General features: G+C 43.5%; 1 protein-coding gene across 6 annotated transcripts in view; it reads left to right on the forward strand.

The window, feature by feature from the left end:
• DOPEY1 (dopey family member 1) overlaps positions 1 to 16,421 on the forward strand; it is a 115,597-nt gene extending 99,176 nt beyond the window's left edge. For 4 of the 6 annotated variants that reach the window (XM_019537675.1, XM_019537676.1, XM_019537679.1 and 1 more), the window contains 5 exons: positions 3,620 to 3,675; positions 4,517 to 4,681; positions 11,710 to 11,839; positions 14,055 to 14,114; positions 15,825 to 16,421. In XM_019537675.1, the coding sequence (XP_019393220.1) occupies positions 3,620 to 3,675; positions 4,517 to 4,681; positions 11,710 to 11,839; positions 14,055 to 14,114; positions 15,825 to 16,130 (717 nt within the window). In that variant the 3' untranslated portion in view covers positions 16,131 to 16,421. The remainder of the gene's footprint in view (positions 1 to 3,619; positions 3,676 to 4,516; positions 4,682 to 11,709; positions 11,840 to 14,054; positions 14,115 to 15,824) is intronic. The other 2 variants (XM_019537680.1, XM_019537681.1) reach the window with 1 other exon arrangement.
• The last annotated feature ends 2,467 nt before the right edge of the window (positions 16,422 to 18,888 follow it).

The following is an 18,888-nucleotide window of genomic DNA, read 5'->3' on the forward strand; positions in this document are numbered from 1 at the left end:
ATGTGGAGGAGCACAAAAACGTTCCCTGTGGCACTGGGGGAAAATTAGACCCTGGATATCCAGGGTTCAAAAAAAAAAACATAGGGGGGAAAAAAGCAGGGCAGGGCACGGCCTGGGACCATGCCCTGAGGCAACTGGAGGCTCAGTCCTCCACAGAAACACTTTGGTAGCTAATCAGAGCATTTCTGTGGCTGCCCCTTGCCCCCGTGCTGAAGCACACTGCCTGCCTGTGAAGGGCAGGCAGCATGCGAGCCACAGGGAGTTGGACCTGGGCTCCTGCCAGTAAATAGGGGGTGGGGAGGTTGAAGAAGGGGGCAGGGGACCATGGGGGTGCCTGCCTGCTCCCCCAACCCCCTGGATTGCTTCTACAGTAGTCGGCCCCATCTCCCGCCCACTCCCCCTGCTCCCCCGATTTGCTGCCCCAACTGGCCCCTATCCTCCGCCTGCTCCCCGAGTCCTCCCAATTGCTGCCCCACCTGGCCCCATCCCCTAACTCCTCCCTAAATGCTGCCCTGCCAGGCCCCATCCCCTGCCTGCTCCCCTTCCCCTCCAATCACTGCCCCAGCATCCCAGCAGTCATACCCCCCCCCCCCAAAAAAAAAAGCCCCACTCTCGCCAGCAGTAGCAGCTGCTGTCGTGGGGGAGTAGCAGCAACTGGGGCCTCATGGCAGAGCCCCCTGCACAGCATGGGGTCGGGTGATGGCCACAGGGGCCCCAGCTGTCCAACAGCGTGTGGAGCCACACAGTGTCCTGCTGACCCTGGCTGCACCCGCATAATGGGGCAGTAGGAGTGTGGGTGCCAGGCGGCCAGGGCCAGTCCCCACTGCCCCTTGTTGCCCTGTGCTGCAGAAGGAGGAGCTCTGCTATGTGGCCCCACAGTCCCTGCTACTGCCGGTGAATAAGAGGCTTTTCTTTTTTTTTTCTTTTTTTTAAGAGGCTGGGGTTGCAAGCAGGGGTGGTGGTAGCCCCTGTTGGGTGGGGGGGGCTGTGGCTCCTGTGGGGGGCTGTAACCCTATTGAAGGAAGTCTATGAGCTGTGTAGGGAGGCTGCACCCTGCTGGGGGCAGGGGACCCACCCCTCCTGAGCAGCCCCCTTGCACAGTCCACCAATATCTACCCACACACTCCCCTTTCCCACCCCTTTCCTGCAAACCCCACATCCCCCCAGCACGCACCCTGCATGCCCAGCTACCAGACAAGAGGAGACCTGCTGGCAGGAGCTGTGGCTGATGGGGAAGCTGTCCCCACATCTTGGTTAATGAAGGCATCACAGAGCTCTAACTGCTCTATGGTGAGAAAACCAAAGGCAAAGAGCAAAACATAGGTATTTAGAATTCATTTTATTATGATGGTAGAGACACAGATAGGCTTCCATATTGCTTTAACATTGTAGATATATCAGTAAAACATTGCCCAACTAATTGTTCTCTCTCTACATATAGTAGCCTTTTATTTTAATTGTGGTGGAACATGGATTTCAGAGTATTTTACAGAGTCACTTTGGGATTTTTCTATCAACGATGTTTCAGTTTTCAAATGGGGATCAGTAGAATTCCTGCTAGGAAGGCAAGTGGCAGGACCAAGGAAGAGGAGCCTGCTCAGAGCTGGCACCTTGGACCCAGTTGAAGGTAGCTGACCTCCTGGCCAGTTGGAGCCAGGAAGGCATGCTTTGACAGTTCCAAGCAGACCACCACACTGGGAACATCTTCTGGGCAATAGCTGTTCTGATGGCCAGGCAGGGGGCACACATGGCAGCAGTGCTGTACAAAGGCCAACCCTGCAGCCACAGCCCACTGGCAGCTGGCCCAGAGGGGCAGATGCCTCTGCTGGCTGTGTAGTCCTCATCTGGGTCTGGCAGGTACAGAGCAGGTCACAGCCAGGCAACAGTCCCCACTGCCAGACTGCTGCAGTGGGTAAAGGGTGCAGGGAACTCTCAGGGCTGCTTCATCAGTCCAGCTGGCACAAGGGATACAGGGACCAGTTGGCTGGGCCTCAGAAACTCCTGAGTGAATAGCCTTGAGCTACTTGACAGGGAAGCTTTTTGTAGTGATGGGGACAGGACAGGTGCTGGCCCCAGGTTCTAGCTCCCCCTGGCTGCAAGTTCACGAAGGGCCAGGCAGGGTTATTTTGCCCCAAGTGACACAATATGCCCCACACCAAAGTGCATGTCCGGGGATGTGCACTGAAGCAAAAAGCCCCGGCTCAAATTTGCACCGCTTCTATTTGAGCTGTTGAAAGTGCATGTGCTTGCATGTGTGGATGTGCCCCTAGAGGCTGTCTTTATTTGAGCTGACTATGGTCTCCTGAAGACCGCACTCCAGCTGACAATTGCCATAGGGACTGGAACTGTATTCTCATGCCTCCTTTCACCTGATTATGTCCTGCCTTCCACTATAGCAGAGGGTGAAGAAGATTGTCCTAAGAACTGGCTCTGCGGGCTTTATATTAGCTGAGGATTTTTTTTCTCGTGGGGGAATTGTCAGATGGAGAGCTGCACCCAGATTATTAGCCTATTGTAGTATTAATTGCAGAATTAATACATTATAGCAGTGGTGCACAAAATATAGCTTGTAGGCTGGTTCCAGTCCACCAACTGATTGGATCTGGCCTGCCTCCCCAACATTCTGCATGGGGCTGAACCCTGTCTGTTCCTCACCGAGGCAGCCCATTCCTGCCCACACCTTCTGGCTCCAGCCCTGATCACCGTGCATAACTTCCCGGCGGGGCTGCTCCAGGTGCAACTGCAGCCACCTGGGTAATGCTCAGCTCCCCAGTCTCCAGAACTCCTCTTCTCCCTGCCCCTGCTGCACTGCTCCAGGTGGGAGGGAAGCTGCACCTGTACCATAGCGCCCCAGCAAGCTCTGCTGCATGTGCCCTCTGCCCCTCCTCTTCCTTCTCCCCACCTCTGGCTGGCTGGCTTCTGGGACCTAGCATGCAGGCAGCCCTGCAAACACATGTGCACACCTCCCCACACAATATGCAAAAGTAAGATTTTATTTTGAGCTATTATTCAATCGCCTTTATATACACTACTCAAAAAGCATAAATCAGGACAAAACAGATTTTTTAAATAAAATTAAAATATATGATAGTAGACATTTGATTTAGAGTATACAAATTGTTTTTATCTGTATGTGTTAAAATGATATCTTCTAAAAGATGTGTGTGTAGCCCTCGACAGCTTGCTGAAACTTAAGTGGACTTCCAGCCAAAATAATTGCCCACCCCTGATTTACAAGGAATCTGGTTCTATAAACTCATTTTTGGTTGTATAAGTTGGTGAGTGATTTCATCAGCCAGAGAATGGAAATAAAGCTCAAAACTTTAGGCACCTTAAAGCTTGCCTCGGGTCTTGTTTATTATCCTCCAAACATACACAAATTCAGAAAGCAAATCAGTAATTCTCTGGAGGCTTTTCCCCTGTTTTAACCAGCCAGCTTAGAAGGGAATTCAGTGTTCTTCTCTGCTTCTGCTAGGTTCCCCTTTTTATATACTTTCCCTAAGAAGCTGTGTTCCAGGCCTAAACCCAGTTACTTCTTGGTTTTAAAAGCTGCAGAACCTTTACCTTGTTACTGTCCCTTTAAAAAGGATTTTTTTAAAGTGTACCCTTTGGCCTTCAGGTACAAGTGTTTTTACTGATGGAACAAGAACTCACTGCTGATGAAGATATTTCAAGGTAAAATTAAATTAACTTCTAGGTTTTCATTCACTTTTATATGTCATCTTCTGAAATGCTAATAAGCAATAGAATCAATATTTAGAAAGTTATTTGTGTTCAAAAGAAAAAAAACAAATGAAGACTATGTAATTCAAACTGCAGTAACAAGACATTGTTTCACTCTCTTGATTTAAAAAAAAAAAAAAAATACACCATCACCAGTTATTGAATCTTGTAACTCCTTCTCACATGTGTAATGTTAACTCCTATAAATATTCCCATATTAGTCAGTGGGGCTACTCTAATGATTTACCAAGATAGGTCCTTGTAATATAGCTTGTGTTTCAAAGGGTGTGCGCGCTAGAAAATATAAAGGAAATATTTGTTTTGGTGAAATACTTAAAAGGCATAAAGGATTTAAAATCTCTTTACTTTTTTCAGTTTCGTTGTCTACTCATCATCCCCACACTTTCTGAATAGAATATGGTCTAGTTTGTACAGTTAGAGCCTTAAAGGCAGATTTTCAAAGGCACAGGGGAAATTACGTTCCAACTCCTGCTTATTTTTTTTCTTTCCTCCTTTCTGTACTTTTGAAAATCTCTCCTCTCCCAAAAGTAAAATCCTTACAACTGGCAAGTTAACAAATGCCGGCTTATCTTGGATGATTGGCGGGAATCTGATACATTTAAGCACAGTCTATAACAGAGACTATGCTACTTTGTGATTTGTGGAGTTGCAGTTAAATTAGCAAGTTAGATGTGCACATTTGTAAAACAAAATGCTAAAAGAGAACATTCCCATCATGGTTGAAGGTCATTATAACTAACCTGTGCAGCTATTCATTATAATTTAATTTTAGAACTTCAGGCCCATCTGTTGCTGGTCTAGAGACAACATACACAGGAGGCAATGGCTTTTCCACATCATACAATAGTCAACGGTGGTTAAATCTTTACTTGTCCGCTTGTAAATTTCTGGATTTGGCCCTTGCATTACCATCTGAAAACCTTCCACAGTTCCAGATGTAAGTAAAAGGAGATTAAATATTTTACATTTTTCAAATTTTAACTATTGCCTTGTAAAATTCTAAGATTTAAAAACTTTGTTTAATTTCTTTTCATATTGTCTTCCTGCCTCTAGTTCAGAGTAGCTGCTTGCCTTCTTTTTGCCTAGAGACTTTGTCAGTAGCAAGGGTATACCATCAGGAAGGCTTAGATCAAGGCTGTCCAACTTCCGAGCCAGGAGCCACATACCCCGCAGGCTGCACCAGTGAGGGCTGCAAATCCCATGGGCGTCTTGAGAACAAGCCATGGGCCATGTGGCTGTCCCTGCTACTGTACTGCATGCCATGTGGCCCCCTGTCATGTCATTTCAGTGCACGCCCATGTAGCTCCCCAACACACAGACTGCTGCATCACACATCCACATAGGCACATACAACCCTCCACTGTTGCTGCACCATGTGTCCACACAGCCCCAGACTTGCTCTCTGCACTGTGCACGACACCTCCTTGCTCCCTAGAGCAGCTGGAACAGCAGGGGGTGCAGTAGCCAGGAACTTAACTCCTTTAAGGCTACATGTGGCCTGCGGTCCCCGTCACACAGCCCTGGTTTAGATTACCATTCTGTCCTAAATACCTGTATTTTCAGTCTCTCAGAAGTCAAAGATTTCATTTTGTCTGGAATTCTGATGCTTCATCTTGGTCAAAAGGTAAATCTTAAGGGAAATTTAAAGATATGAAGTACATAGCATTCTGAGTTCCTCTTAAAAACTAATAGCCTGTATGGCAGTTGAGGGTTAGTAGGGAAGACTGGAGCTCTGCTCTACCCTGTCTGCTCTCAACATTGATGGAATTCTCAACTCGCCAGCCAGGGGATGAGTCTGCCTCTCGTGCTACATTGGTAGCCCAAAGGGATGGAACTGGGATAGGACTCAGGCCTGGTGTATTTTTCCAATCTTATTATAATGTTATGTGTGTATTCAGGGCCATATTTATCCCCTGTTTAATTCCATTCCCTTGAATAGCATTAAAATGGGGTATAACTTGATCTGTAGTGCTTTAATGCCTTCCAATGAAGGTACTAATACAGTAATTCTTACAGAGGACACTGCCTGTTGAACAAGACTACCAAGAATCTTTAGCAGAAATGTGTGTGTATCTATTTGGAACAAGGGTGGAATCCTTAAAACATTTCTGTTTTTGCCCAACTAAGCCATGTACTGTAAACCACTACATCAGGGGAATACATCAAGGGCTTGGCGAACAAATGTTCACCAGGACACCCTTGCGGAAAACCAGGAGTAATGGCCACACGCTCCTGGAAGACTGTTTCAGGCTTAACACTAGGAAAAACTTTCAGTTAGCATGTCCAGACTGTGGAATAAACTCCTGTGGCAGGACGGCCCCTAGGGGTGCCATGACCTCCCCTAGTGCCCTTGCCTACCGTGCCAACCTGGGCTTTGAAGGCACCCTCTATCTCGCCCGCCACGTCTTTGATCTTAGTATTGTCAGTGGAGGCTGCCTTCCTACCCTTCTTGGCACGGGGCTGATCTTACTATACCGGGATTTTCTCCGGGTCCCGTTGCTGGTCCTCTCCTGGGGCCAAGTCAATGCATGCGCCCCCCTCCTGGGGTGGCTCTCTGACTGTGCCCCTTCTCGCCCAGCCCGGACTTCCCAATGGGCTTATTCCCCTCTTGGGGCTTCGTATCTCACAGGCAGCGCCCCACTCAGGCCTGCCTCCCTTATGTTCCTCAGCCACTCGCATCCTGACCTGCGTCCTGTGCTCCCCGCGGTCCCTATGCCCACACTCGAGCCTGTGGTCGCGCCTCTCAAGCTCCGCGCCTGCACTCAGGCCTGTGATTGCGCCTCTTGCGCTCCGCTGCCTGTACTCGGGCCTTCTATGCCCCTACTGGGGCCCTTGCTCATGCTCCTTGCCCGCACTTGGGCCTTCTATGCCCGCACACGGGCCTGTGGTCGCGCCTCTCGCGCTCCCCCGCCTGCACTCAGGCCTGTCTATGCCCGACTCGGGCCTGCGCCCCACTGGGGCTCTTCCCAATTGGGACTTCCAATTGGGGCCTGTCCCAGTAATGCCCACGCTGGGCTGGGGTCGGGACCCCCCTTAGACCCGCCTTCCTGGGCCCACACCCTACTGGGCTTCCGCCTCTACTATACTCTTCCCAATGTCACCCCAATGGGCTAGGGTTGGGACAACCCCACAACGCGGCACCCTCCGTGGTGCCAGGAACTCCCCCACCTTCCTGGGGAGCTCCTGCTGAGGCCTCCTCCACCCCTACAGCCTCGCCCAGTCCTCCGGTATTAATAATCACCACTCCACAAAACTATAAGCCAGCTGGCTACAACGCATCATAAGCCCCCGAGCTTATAATACCAGCTCCACTTTATGCTGGCTCTGTCTCATACCTCCATCAGGGTTCTCTCTCCCTTGCATCATTGCAGCCGGTCAGAGTGGTCAGGCTGCCACCATTGACTCAGGCTGCTCAGCTCTCCCACAGAGCTCCTGCTCCTGCAGCTGTCTGGAGGGAACTGCGTCTGGACCTCAGCCTTCCCTTCCTTATGAAGGCCAAGCCCCGCCCCCATCAATCAGCTGATCTAATCAGCTCCCATAATGACTGGCACCTGCTGCCTTAGAAAGTGGCTTAGCTGCCATTTATTATCTTCAGTAGCAGGCACCCTAGTGCCCTGCTACAACTCCCTCCAGAGTTAGTGCAATCACCTACCCTGGAGATCTTCAATAAGAGATTGGACAGTCACCTGACCCCAGGTGTCTTTCCTGCCTAGCTCGGGGGGCTGGACCCAATGATCTTGCAAGGTCCCTTCCAGCCTCTTACAATCTATTAATCTATGCATAATCTATAATCTATGAATCTACACCTTTTAAAGGTGAACTGAAATGTTGTATTCACATAGAATGCATATGGATCCTTCAAATTAAAAATATATTTAAAAAGTAAACAGATTATTTTACCATCTCTAAACCAAAAACTAGGTTTTCCTCTTTTTCCTAAAGTATCTGAAGGCATTTCAAGTGGTCTGATTAGAGTACGACTTGTATGCTTCCTTGAAGTGTTTGAAATAGTTACAGCTTTTATAAGTGAAACGGTGAGCTCAGAACACATAATTCTATAGATAATCAAAATAAGCGATTTGGTCAAGTACTTATTTTTAAATGACTTATTTGTAATAATTTTCAATTGTCCAAAATATATGCCTGCTTGCCTCAGCAAGACTACTACAAGCGCAGTATTTGATCAGAAGACCTAACAATCTCACCTGGACATCACCTGAATGGATCCTGTGGAGGAAGTTGCAGCATACTGATGTCTGCTGGTTAAGGACTACTAACCTCCTCTTGACTCCTATTATTCATGGGTGCAAAATTGTTTCCTTATCCCTCCTTAGCCTCTCTAGTAATGGGAGCTAGAAAATATGGAGCCCCAAAAGAGCTACGTTTTCCAACCTAATCACCTTTGGATAAATCAACTGCCAGTGACTAATTGCCACTGCCCTTAGACAACTTCTGCAGAATTCAGTCAACTTTACCCCTCTCTACCTTTTCTTAGAAGATTGAGGGTGAGGAAGGGGCTACATGTCACTCTAGGTTTAGGTCCATCAAGTTTCATAAGCCTGGGGTGATGATTTAAAAGTTTGATTAGAATTTTGGATCTACCCTAAATTATGGGTAGGTTTAGGTTTCCAACAAAATTGGTAGTAGAGTCCTACTATTCATTGTTGTTGTTGTTGTTATGGCTTTATTAAACAAGTCCTTTCTAGTAAGAGATTCCTCTTTATGCATTACTGTATGTTCCTCAAAACAACATCTTCTGTATAACAGATCAAACCATTAATCTGACTTTCCTGGTTTCCTGAACAGTCTTACCTGATTCTTCAGAGTGGGCAGCTTCATCTTCTACTGTAATCCACAGTGCACCTAGCCAGTTCTTACAATGTTACATTTTTTCATGCTTTAAAGACAGCTGTGGAAGGAGCACTTTTAAGAGTTCCTGAACTGAGATACTGACATCAAAGACAATGCCATCAAAGCCATTCCACAACATCCCATTAAGTTCCACATTGAAGATCCACCAATTTATCATAAGGCCTTGAAAATCATTAAGTAGATGAAAAACCAACAAAGTACATGGTCCTAGCTGAAATTTATAAGCAAAGTGGAAAGAAGGTTTCACCAGCTGCAAATGGTTATTCTGAAAATCTGGAAACACAAAACAGGTTCCCAGTGACCTATGAGATGCCAAAATCATTGCCATATTCAAGAAAGGAGATCAAATGGATTGCAACAGTTATTTTTATATTGCCTTCCTGTCTATTGCTGGGAAGATCCACACCCACATTCTCAATAGATTCACATTCCTGGCTGAGGAGATTCTATTTGACTCCCAATGAAGTTTCAAACTTCTCAGAGATGCAGTTGATCTGATTTTTGCTGCTAGACAGTCTCAGAAGTGCCACAAGCAACCCCAAGATTTTTGCATGGCCTTTCTTGACGTAAGACCTTTGTTTCAATCAACAATTTTCTCTATGGAAAAACCTGATGAGATTCGGGTGCCATTAAGCAGTGGCTCAGAAATAGCCCCCTTCACTATTAGAACTAGAGTCAAGCAAAGACATGTGATTGTACCACCACTCTTTTCTTTCTATATTGCAGCCATTCCACATCTTACTGGTGAGAGATTTGTCCAGAGTCAGAATTCAGTATCACATGGATGGATGGCAATGTTTTTAACATCAACTAGTATACTCCAAATCAAAGATAACTAATACCTTCATTACTTCAATACACTGATGATTATGGTGCGTGTGCTCACTGAATTGAACAGCTCCAGGTTGCCCTTGATTGCTTTTGTGAAGCACATGAAATGCTTGGACTATCTGTCAACTTCACAAAAACCCCAAGGTACTTTACAAACTCAGCCCAATCCAATCCACAGATCTGCCACATATTATAGTTAGAGAACAATCCTTGGAGAGTATTAAGCATTACCCCTTTCCTAAAAAGTAAATATAGATGATAATATTCAACATTGGATAAAGTCTGCCAGTGCTGCTTCTGGACATTTCCAAAATTGTGTCTTTGATCATGACCTCACAACTCAAACTAAGCTTCTCATCTATCAGGCCATTGTCATTCTTATCCTGCTCTATGGGTGTGAGACCTGGACAGTGTATTGGAAACATCTGAAAGCTTTGGAATGTTACCATCACCAATGCCTTTTAAAGAAACCTCCATGACAATTGGAAGGACAGAAGAACAAATGCTAGTGTTCTGGCTCAGGCAAACTACCATCACTGAAGCAGTGTTTATACGACACCAGCTCCATTGGACAAAACATGTTATTAAGATGCCTGGTAACTGGCTCCCAAAGCAGGTCCTCTACTCCCAATTCATTGATGGCTGTTGCTCTGGAGGTGGGCAAAAGAAAAAATTCAAAAACATGCTGAACGCCAGTGTGAAGGAATGCATCATTAACACTGGTACTTTGGGAAACTCAATCACCAAATTCCCCCAGTGCTGTTGTGATACTTGATAAGGCATTGATCAATTTGAGCAAATTCACCTCACTATGGAGGTGGGTAGGCAAGAGAGACATGTGACATGCAATTACCAGGACTCACTCCTTCCTTCCAAAACTAGTTGCTAGTTAAACGCACACATCTGGGATTGACCTTCTCAATCATCCCTGGATTCACTGATGACTCCCCTATTATTGGAAGATCATCCTTCTCATATTGAAGGAGGACGAGGGTAGTGGCCAGGGATAGACAGGGAAATTTGGTTAATAGCTAGACACATTTAGTATGTCATGGTTTTACCTTTCATAAGAATTTCTACAGGCCAAGGAAGGTATAGTAGTAATTTGCAAATATAAAAAGCTACCTCTAGCATTTTGTTACATACCTGAGAATCACTCTAAATTTTCTTTGCTACAGTAGTAAAGGTATGAAGGTACCAGGTTTTTTAAAATCTGCCTTTACTTTTTCCTCTTTTAGGGTAGCCTGAATAAGTCATACAAATGTTTAGTGAAGAAACTTTAGAGTGGCAAAGAAAACTTGTTTCTGTTCAGTGTTATTACAGTCTCTTTACTTGTCCTGAACAGTGGTGGATCAAGGGGGATGCAGTGGTGTAGTTGCATCCCTGCCCTTTGATTCCTGCTCAACCTAAACTTGACTGCTTGGGAGGGGCAGCAGCATTTCTATTCAGGCAGTGCTGCAAGGGTCAACTGATTTAATAGTTCATTATAACATACCTGACTTCTGTGTATCTCAGGTGCTACTGACCTCTCTTCTTTTAATGGTCTTGATGTTCCATTAATGAAGTTATGGTTGTTTCTGCAGTTTTTGTATCTATAGCCATCCCTGTTAATATCACTTCTTTTTCACAGCCCTGAAGACTGTTTTTAGTCTTAGCTAAAAACCTTAACTCAGGTGTAGTAACATTGACTCAAGTGTACAAATGATTGATAGTTGTGTTGGATGCACTGGCAAGATGCTCAAGCAGGGTAAATCTTGTTTTATGAATCTAAATAAGAAATGTACATTTAACTATAGTGGCTACAGGGCTAATAAACAGTATCTTTGAAATACTTGTTTTTGCTTAATTTGTTGTATTCTTTACTTAATATGTAATGTAGAAAATTAGTTCACACTCCAATAAAGTTATATTCATTTTTGTTTTGACCTTATAGTGAATAATAGAGCCCTAGGCCCCTCATGTATTAGTAAAGCTTCTAGTTTCTTTTTACCTGGATAAAAATGTGTTGTGTTTATATGCCATATTGCACCACACCATCTGCACCCCTCTTCCCTTCCACACCTTTTCAAAATCCTAAATCTGCCCAATGTCCTGAATATAGTTTTTCCTCCTCTATTGGAAGAATCTGGTTTTTTTTTTTTCATTTACAAAAATATTGTGTGCTATGATTTCATAGATTCCCTAGTTTTATAGTAATGATATTGGGATAGAGTCAGCTTTGAAAAGCTATGAACAACTTCTAACTATGTCACCTCTTGATAGGTATCGCTGGGCTTTTATTCCAGAAGCATCAGATGATTCAGGTTTGGAGGTGCGAAGACAGGGAACACATCAAAGGGAATTTAAACCATATGTGGTACGTCTAGCAAAACTGCTGCGGAAAAAAGCAAAGGTATGTAATTTTCCCCATTTTTCATTATGTTGTAAAGTTACATGTGCAGTGAATAGCACTTTTCAATGGAGAATCAAAAGGATGCTAGATCCTCATATAGAAGTGAGTCTCAGATCAACATAATGTAAAATAAATGTACTTTGTTTACTGGCTATGGGGTATCTAACTATACTGTTGTCACGTACAATACTTTCCAAATTCTAAATATATTTCATATAAAAAATCTCTACATAGATGATAACATGATATATCTACATTAAAGAAGACAGAGGTATCTTTTCCCATTAGATTCTTACAAATATTTAGAAGACAAAAAGTTAAGTGATTTGTGTATTAGCAGATATAAAAAATTATTTCACAGCAGAGATGAGTAGAATGAACATATTAACCATTGGTACTTGGACTACTAAAGCTGGATTATAGAATGGGCAAGGAACAGGCTCAGAACAGCAGTTCTGAAAAGCAAGAGTTGAGGAAATGAGCAAGATGGCTGAATGTTTGTTCTGATACTGTGTGGAGTGGGAGTAGAGCTGAGAAAGAGAGGAATTCTCATAGATGGAGGAAGGCAGGTACTACCAGTAAAAGGGGGAAATTTGGTAGGGACTTCTTTCATCTCCCATTAAGGCCCTTCCAGTGAGTTTCTTTCAGCTAACATTTATCCAATGCAAGCAACAATAAATGCTAGAGAACTGCACATGTAGTTAAATCTGGTATAGGGAATGAAGGACTGAACAGAGTACCAGCCAGCTTTTTCCACAGCTGCCAAAACCCTACCTTTATTTTAAGAAGCTCCCCTTACTGCCACAGAGTGGGAAGAAGTCAGCGGTCATGTCTACATGTGTTTTACTGCACAGTAAGGCTTCACTGTCTACACATGCACGGTAATTGGGCAGTGTAGACTAATTTACAGCGTCATCAGATAGTGCCATCAGACACTGATACTATCCAATGGTGGAGTTAAATTCCTGTGCTTAAATGCACATGTAGATGGTGATATCAGGATTAGTTTACTGTTGCTCAAACTGTGCCAGAGTTTATTCAGTTGTATTAACTGCATGTGTAGACATGCCCAGCCAGTATTTTCTAGTACTGGGGCTTGAACTGAGGGGAGCAGTAGAGGCTCAGGTGGAATAGTGGCTGGGCAGGGCAAGGAAAGAAGGGACACAAGGTACTTAAAACTTGCACAGGGAAACCAGCTTTGAGATTGTTCTGGGTCTTCATTTTCATATTGTTGGTGACAGTGTCTTCTGACTTATTGTACTTAACCACTCTATGAAAAAAAGTTTCCACTGAGTTATCTCTTTTGGAGTGGAAAATATCTTGAATATAGTTATCTGCTATGTAAAAATGTTCAAGGGTGACATGACGATATATACCTACTGCTGAAACAAGCACAACTACAGAATTTTGCACAGTATATTTGGAGCCTGTCCAGATTCTTGTTTGTCTTTCAGAAGCCAGGAGTAAGGACCCTATGTGCTCTTTTTCCAACCATGCAAGAGTTAATGGGTGTGCTGATAAAATGCTATTCAGGAATAGTGTACATTATTATCTGAGTTGTTAAATGCTGCACATTCCTCACTTGGAGTTTAAAGATACAGTATTTTACATCACTCGTGTGTCCTACACATTCCAAAATAGATTGTTCATGTACTTTTAACAATATTTTCTGCTGGTAAAAACATACATGAAGATGCACACTTGTTAAACTTGCAGCTTCTATAGTGTGCTTCAAGAGCTTGCAAAGCTTCCACAAATATCTGGAACCCTCTAGTCAAGGCAGCAACTAATACTAGCTCTCAGGTCATTATGCCTTTGTGGTTGCAATGGAAGAACACTAATGAAGACAGCCCTGTGTTTCTTATGAAGAAGAAAATTTAGCAGCAGGAAGCCTTGTTTGATCTTAGCTTTGTTTCAATTTGATCGATAGTCAGATTTCAGCATTTCTGTCAGCTGTAGGAAATAAATTCTGCACTGTGACAATAAACAAATAAAATGGAAATACTTTCTATACTAGCCTTCTCCAACCACTGCTAATTCCATAGTCACCACCCCTCTCCCCCCCAACGCTATGATACCAGATTTGGGCTCTTTGAAACATAACATTTTTTTGCTAACTCATAACACCCAAATTGCCAGCTGCAAGGCCTTCATGGCTAAGTATTGTTTTGATTCACAAAGCATAGTCTGAAAGTTCTCCTCTTTCCTTCCACAGGACAAACAGGAGGACTTTAAGATGATGATTTTGGAGGGATTGGAGATGGTCAAGCATCAGGTGAGGGAAGCCTTTGATGCTTGAGTTGTATAACAAAAATTGGTTTTTCACCATCAGATGCTCACAGTCTTATGTGGTATCTGTACTGTAATGAAGGAGGCAAAAGGTAATGAAGATTTCCTAAGGACAAAAATAAGTCTATTTTGATGAAGGCAGAGAAGAATAGTGATAAGTGCCTCTCTTTTGTAGGTGGTGATTGAGAAGAAGTATGTTGTTTTAAACCAGCTTATCTAAGTACATAAGAGGTTACAAATAGTTCATTCATTTCTGAAAGAAATATAGCCCAATGCCATCATAGAATTTAAACAACAAAATTACTTCTACCACACAACATAAATCAAAATACATACCCAATATTCTAGTCTCTGTGCCAAATTATTTTTCATTTTCCTATCTAAGAAATGAGTGAGGTGTGTGTTTCTTCACCTTGCAGTCTAAGCAATAGAAATGGTATGGGGTAGATTAGCATTTCATTGAACACTTCCATGGAGACTAGTGGCATTTGCAGTGGTGCATGTTGGTTGAGCTCTTCCACCAGCTAAATCTTTTGCATTTTTTGCTTATGTGCAGAATTTTAGAATGTACATAACTGTTCATCATGAGGCAATATCATGAAAATCAAACATTGAAAACTCTCTCTTCTATGAATGTCATGCCTTTTCCACAATGGTGGGAAAGAAAATTTTATAGATATATATAATAAAAAACATAAGTTTATACTCTATTTCTCCAGGTGCTCTGCTTGAGGCAAAGCTAGTTTTGATTTGGGCAACATGTCATTTTAAAAAAAATAAAATAAGTTCCAGTTATTGCTTGCAAAATGGCCAGGTACATCTAGTTTGTGGTAGAAACTGCCACAAAATCTGGACTTTTGTACTGGTTCACTGAAAGTAGTGCAGCCATAGGCTCTCAAGTGTTGGTGTTGTCTTGGTATTTCTTAAGTTTAGATATAATGTTGTTGATACTATCATCCAGAAAGGGAACTGATGGTTAAAGGCTACACTATACAGTACAGGATATCAGTTCTTAGATTTTGGTAACACTATAGCAAACTCCAAAGTAGGGATTAATGCAAATACAGTAGGACCTGGATTTATCATGTAGGTAAAGGTGCTTCACCCATCTTTTGCTTCGTTGCCTCACCCATAAGCTGGAGCACAACCATAATCCCATGTAGCTGATTGGAGAAGCCAGCACCCTTTCAAATAAAACCTGTAGCAAACAGCACTGTTCCATGGTCCCGCACTGGCATTTGCTGCAGCTATGGATATTCCTGGATACATTGCAGACCCTCTTCTTCTTTGCAGGGGAGGAACCTAGACCTGTGAAGAATCCAAGTTCCAGTGTACATTCTCTCACACCCTTTAAACAAGTTGTTTAGGACTGCTGCCTTAAGTGCGGGGGTTCCAGAAATTTCTCCCTTCAAATTCTGTAAGAAACGCAAGGTGGAGAGCATATAACTGTTGTTTATTTATGTTTATTAATATTGCTAATAGGAGGCAAAGCTGTGACTATAACTGGTCTTTAGTAGCTGACTTATTGAATCTCCAGGATACAACGGTTCCAAAGAAGAAAAGATAGCATTTAATATGTTTTGTTGGTAGCAACGCACTGAAATTATTTAATAGGCAGCCCTGTCTTTTCTCTCTGCACAAAGTATTTTGTTGTTGGATTTTGTTCTGTGCTACTTAATACTTCCTATATTTACAGAAAAACCCCGAGGAGGACAGCTCAGGGAAAACATTAAGTTGGGAACCAGGCCATTTGCTATTAACCATATATACAGTCCGCAGCATCGAACAACTTCTGCCTTTCTTCAATGTACTCAGCCAGGTTTTTAATAGCAAAGTCACAAGCAAGTGTGTTGGACACTCAGGGAGCCCTGTACTTTACCCAAACTCTTTTCCCAATAAGGACATAAAAATGGAAAACCAGAAGACATTCTCTAGCAAAGCAAGGCAAAAAATAGAAGAGATGGTTGAGAAGGATTTTCTGGAAGGAGTCATAAAAACATGAGCTCTAACTGGCACTATTCATCTTAAATGTAATGTAATTGTTTAAATGAAACACTGTACCTTTTCAAGTTGTATAGTATTCTTTTCTTACTTCATATGTAACAAATACTTCATGTTGTATTTAATTTAAATATTTGTAAATAAGAAAAGAATTCTGGATGTGGCCTGAATCAAGTTTAAATATTGTTGGCTCATATTGATTATGGTGCCTCTATTTACAGTACACTTGTTTAATTGTCTTGAGTTCTGTCTTAAAAAAAGCCCTGTGAAATACAAGTTGCACATTTTTTAACTTGTTTCCAGTTTATCTTTGTGTTCTCCATTTCTCTAACCCATTGAAGCTTATAGACATCCTTTTCCTCAGAAGTCACTAAGTTCACAATCTGGAAAATTCCTCTGGGTACTGGACCATTAAATCATGGAGGTGCTTTGACCTCGTGTGAGTACTCTGAATTGCAGGTAAGTATTAGCCAATCAGAGTATTATCCTTCAACTTAATGCATAGATGACTGGGTTAATGCATAAAATGCATGCCAGCCCACTATTCACTAGTGGAGGTTATTCAGTATTTTTGTTGTTACCACAGCTGTGAACCATGTTAGAAGTGATAATGAAACTCAAGGAAACTGATTCATTAAAGCTGCAATTTTAAAAGTAAGCCCCAGAGATGACATCACACTGATATAAGAAAGTCTCAGCTAAGGAATATTTTCCTCTTCCAGTAGAGGGAAATCATAGAATCATACAAAATTGTGGTTGGAAGGGACATCACAAGGTCATCTAGTCCAACCACTAGCTCAAAGCAGGACTGTTACCAACTAGATAATCTCAGCCAAAGCTTGGTCTAGCTGGGTCTTTAAAAACTTCCAAGGATGAAGATTACACAACCTCTGGGTAACCTGTTCCACTGTTTTACTACCCTCCTACTGTGATTTTTTTTCCCTAATATCTAACCTAAATTTCCCTTGCTTCAACTTGAAACCATTGCTCCTTGTTCTGTCATCTGCCACCACTAGAGAACAGTCTAGCTCCAGCCTCTCTTGAACCCGCTTTCAGGTAGTTGACAACTGCTATTAAATCCCCCGTCTCCTCTTCTCTAGACTAAATAAGCCCAGTTCCCTCAATCTTTCCTCACAAGTCATGTCTCCCAGCCCCCTCACCAATTTTTGTTGCCCTCTGCTGGAGACTCTCCTATTTGTTCACAGACTTTCTGTGGGGGAGAGGAGGGGTGAAAAACTGAACACAGTACTCCGGATGTGACCTCACCAGTGCTGAATAGAGGGAAATGATCACTTCCCTTGATCTGGTGGCAATGCTCCTACTGATGCAGCCCAGTATGCCACTCACCTTTTTTTGCAACAAATGCACACTGTTGGCTCATATTTAGTTTATTGTCCACTGTAACCCCCAGGTCCTTTTCTGCATGGGATTCTTCCCTCCTAAGTGCAGGACTTTGCACTTGTCCTTAATGAACCTTGTGACATTCCTTTTGGCCCAGTCCTCCAATATAAATCATTCTAAATCCTGCCACTATCCTCCAGCATATCTACTACTCCCCACACCTTGATGTCATCTGCAAACTTGCAGAGGGTGCACTCTATACCATTTTCCAGGTAGTTGAAGACATTGAACAAAACCAATCCCCGAACCAATCTCCACTTGATACTGGCTGCCGCCTAGACATTGAGCCTGTCCCGCACTGAGAGGGGCTATGCAGCGCCCTCCGGTTCATGACAGATCTGGATTTATGGGATGAGGAAGGCATGAGACGTATATGATTGATTATAAAAAGAGATTTTATTGACTTGCGTCCCTTAAGGATGGTGACTGGAACGCAGGAGTTACAAGTTACACTTTGTTCTTGGTAGCGGCTTGGCAGCTCGCAAGCTAATTTACTCAGTATGGGTACGGGGGTGGTTGTTACGCCTGGGGAGCGTCACCGGGAGACGACGGGTGATCGGCCCGGGGGGTGACTGCAAGTCCGGCTCGAGTTACTGATGAATGGTGGTCTCCCCGAACAAAGGACAAGGGATAGTTTTTATAACTTTTCTTATCTAGTTTTACTCTGTTAGCCAATCATGACTACAAACGACTTCTCCTTTGTTTGCTCAGGTTTCAAACGCAGGCTTTTCCCTCCTGTCAGCCCAGTTGTCAGGACCCGGGGGTTTCTTTTCATTTGTGTGGTACTGAGCCTGCTTGGTCACAAGAGGACCAGCGTGGCACATTACAGCTACTTTGGGACCGCACTATTAGTTACATTTTAGTTACTCTTTAGTATCCATCTTTGACATCTATGTTGTCATGGTATCTAATTCAAGGTTAGTTTCTCACGAGTGGGGGGTGGGGGGCGCCTCGAGTGATCTGGATGGGGCATAGGCAAGGGTGTGCATACAGCACTGTTGCCAACTTGTACTTGACAAAGCCATTGATTACTATTTTCTGTGCCTGATGCTCCAGCCAATTTTCTATCCACCGTACAGTCCATTCCCCCAGCCCACACTTCCTTAGATTGCCTATAAGAACGTTGTGAGAGACCATATCAAAAACCTTGCTAAAATCAAGGTATGCCACATCCCCTGGTCTCCCCACATCCACAGATCCAGTCACCTTATCACAGAAGACAATCAGGTTGGTCAGGCATGACTTGTCCTTGGTGAATCCATGCTGACTGTTCCTAATCACCTTTTTCTTCCCCAAGTACTTAGAAATGGATTCCTTGATGATCTGCTCCATGATTTTTCCAAGGAGTAAGGTGAGGC

Source organism: Crocodylus porosus, unplaced genomic scaffold (assembly GCF_001723895.1).
Source record: "Crocodylus porosus isolate Cpor-Errol unplaced genomic scaffold, CroPor_comp1, whole genome shotgun sequence".
Classification (NCBI taxonomy): Eukaryota; Metazoa; Chordata; order Crocodylia; family Crocodylidae; genus Crocodylus; species Crocodylus porosus.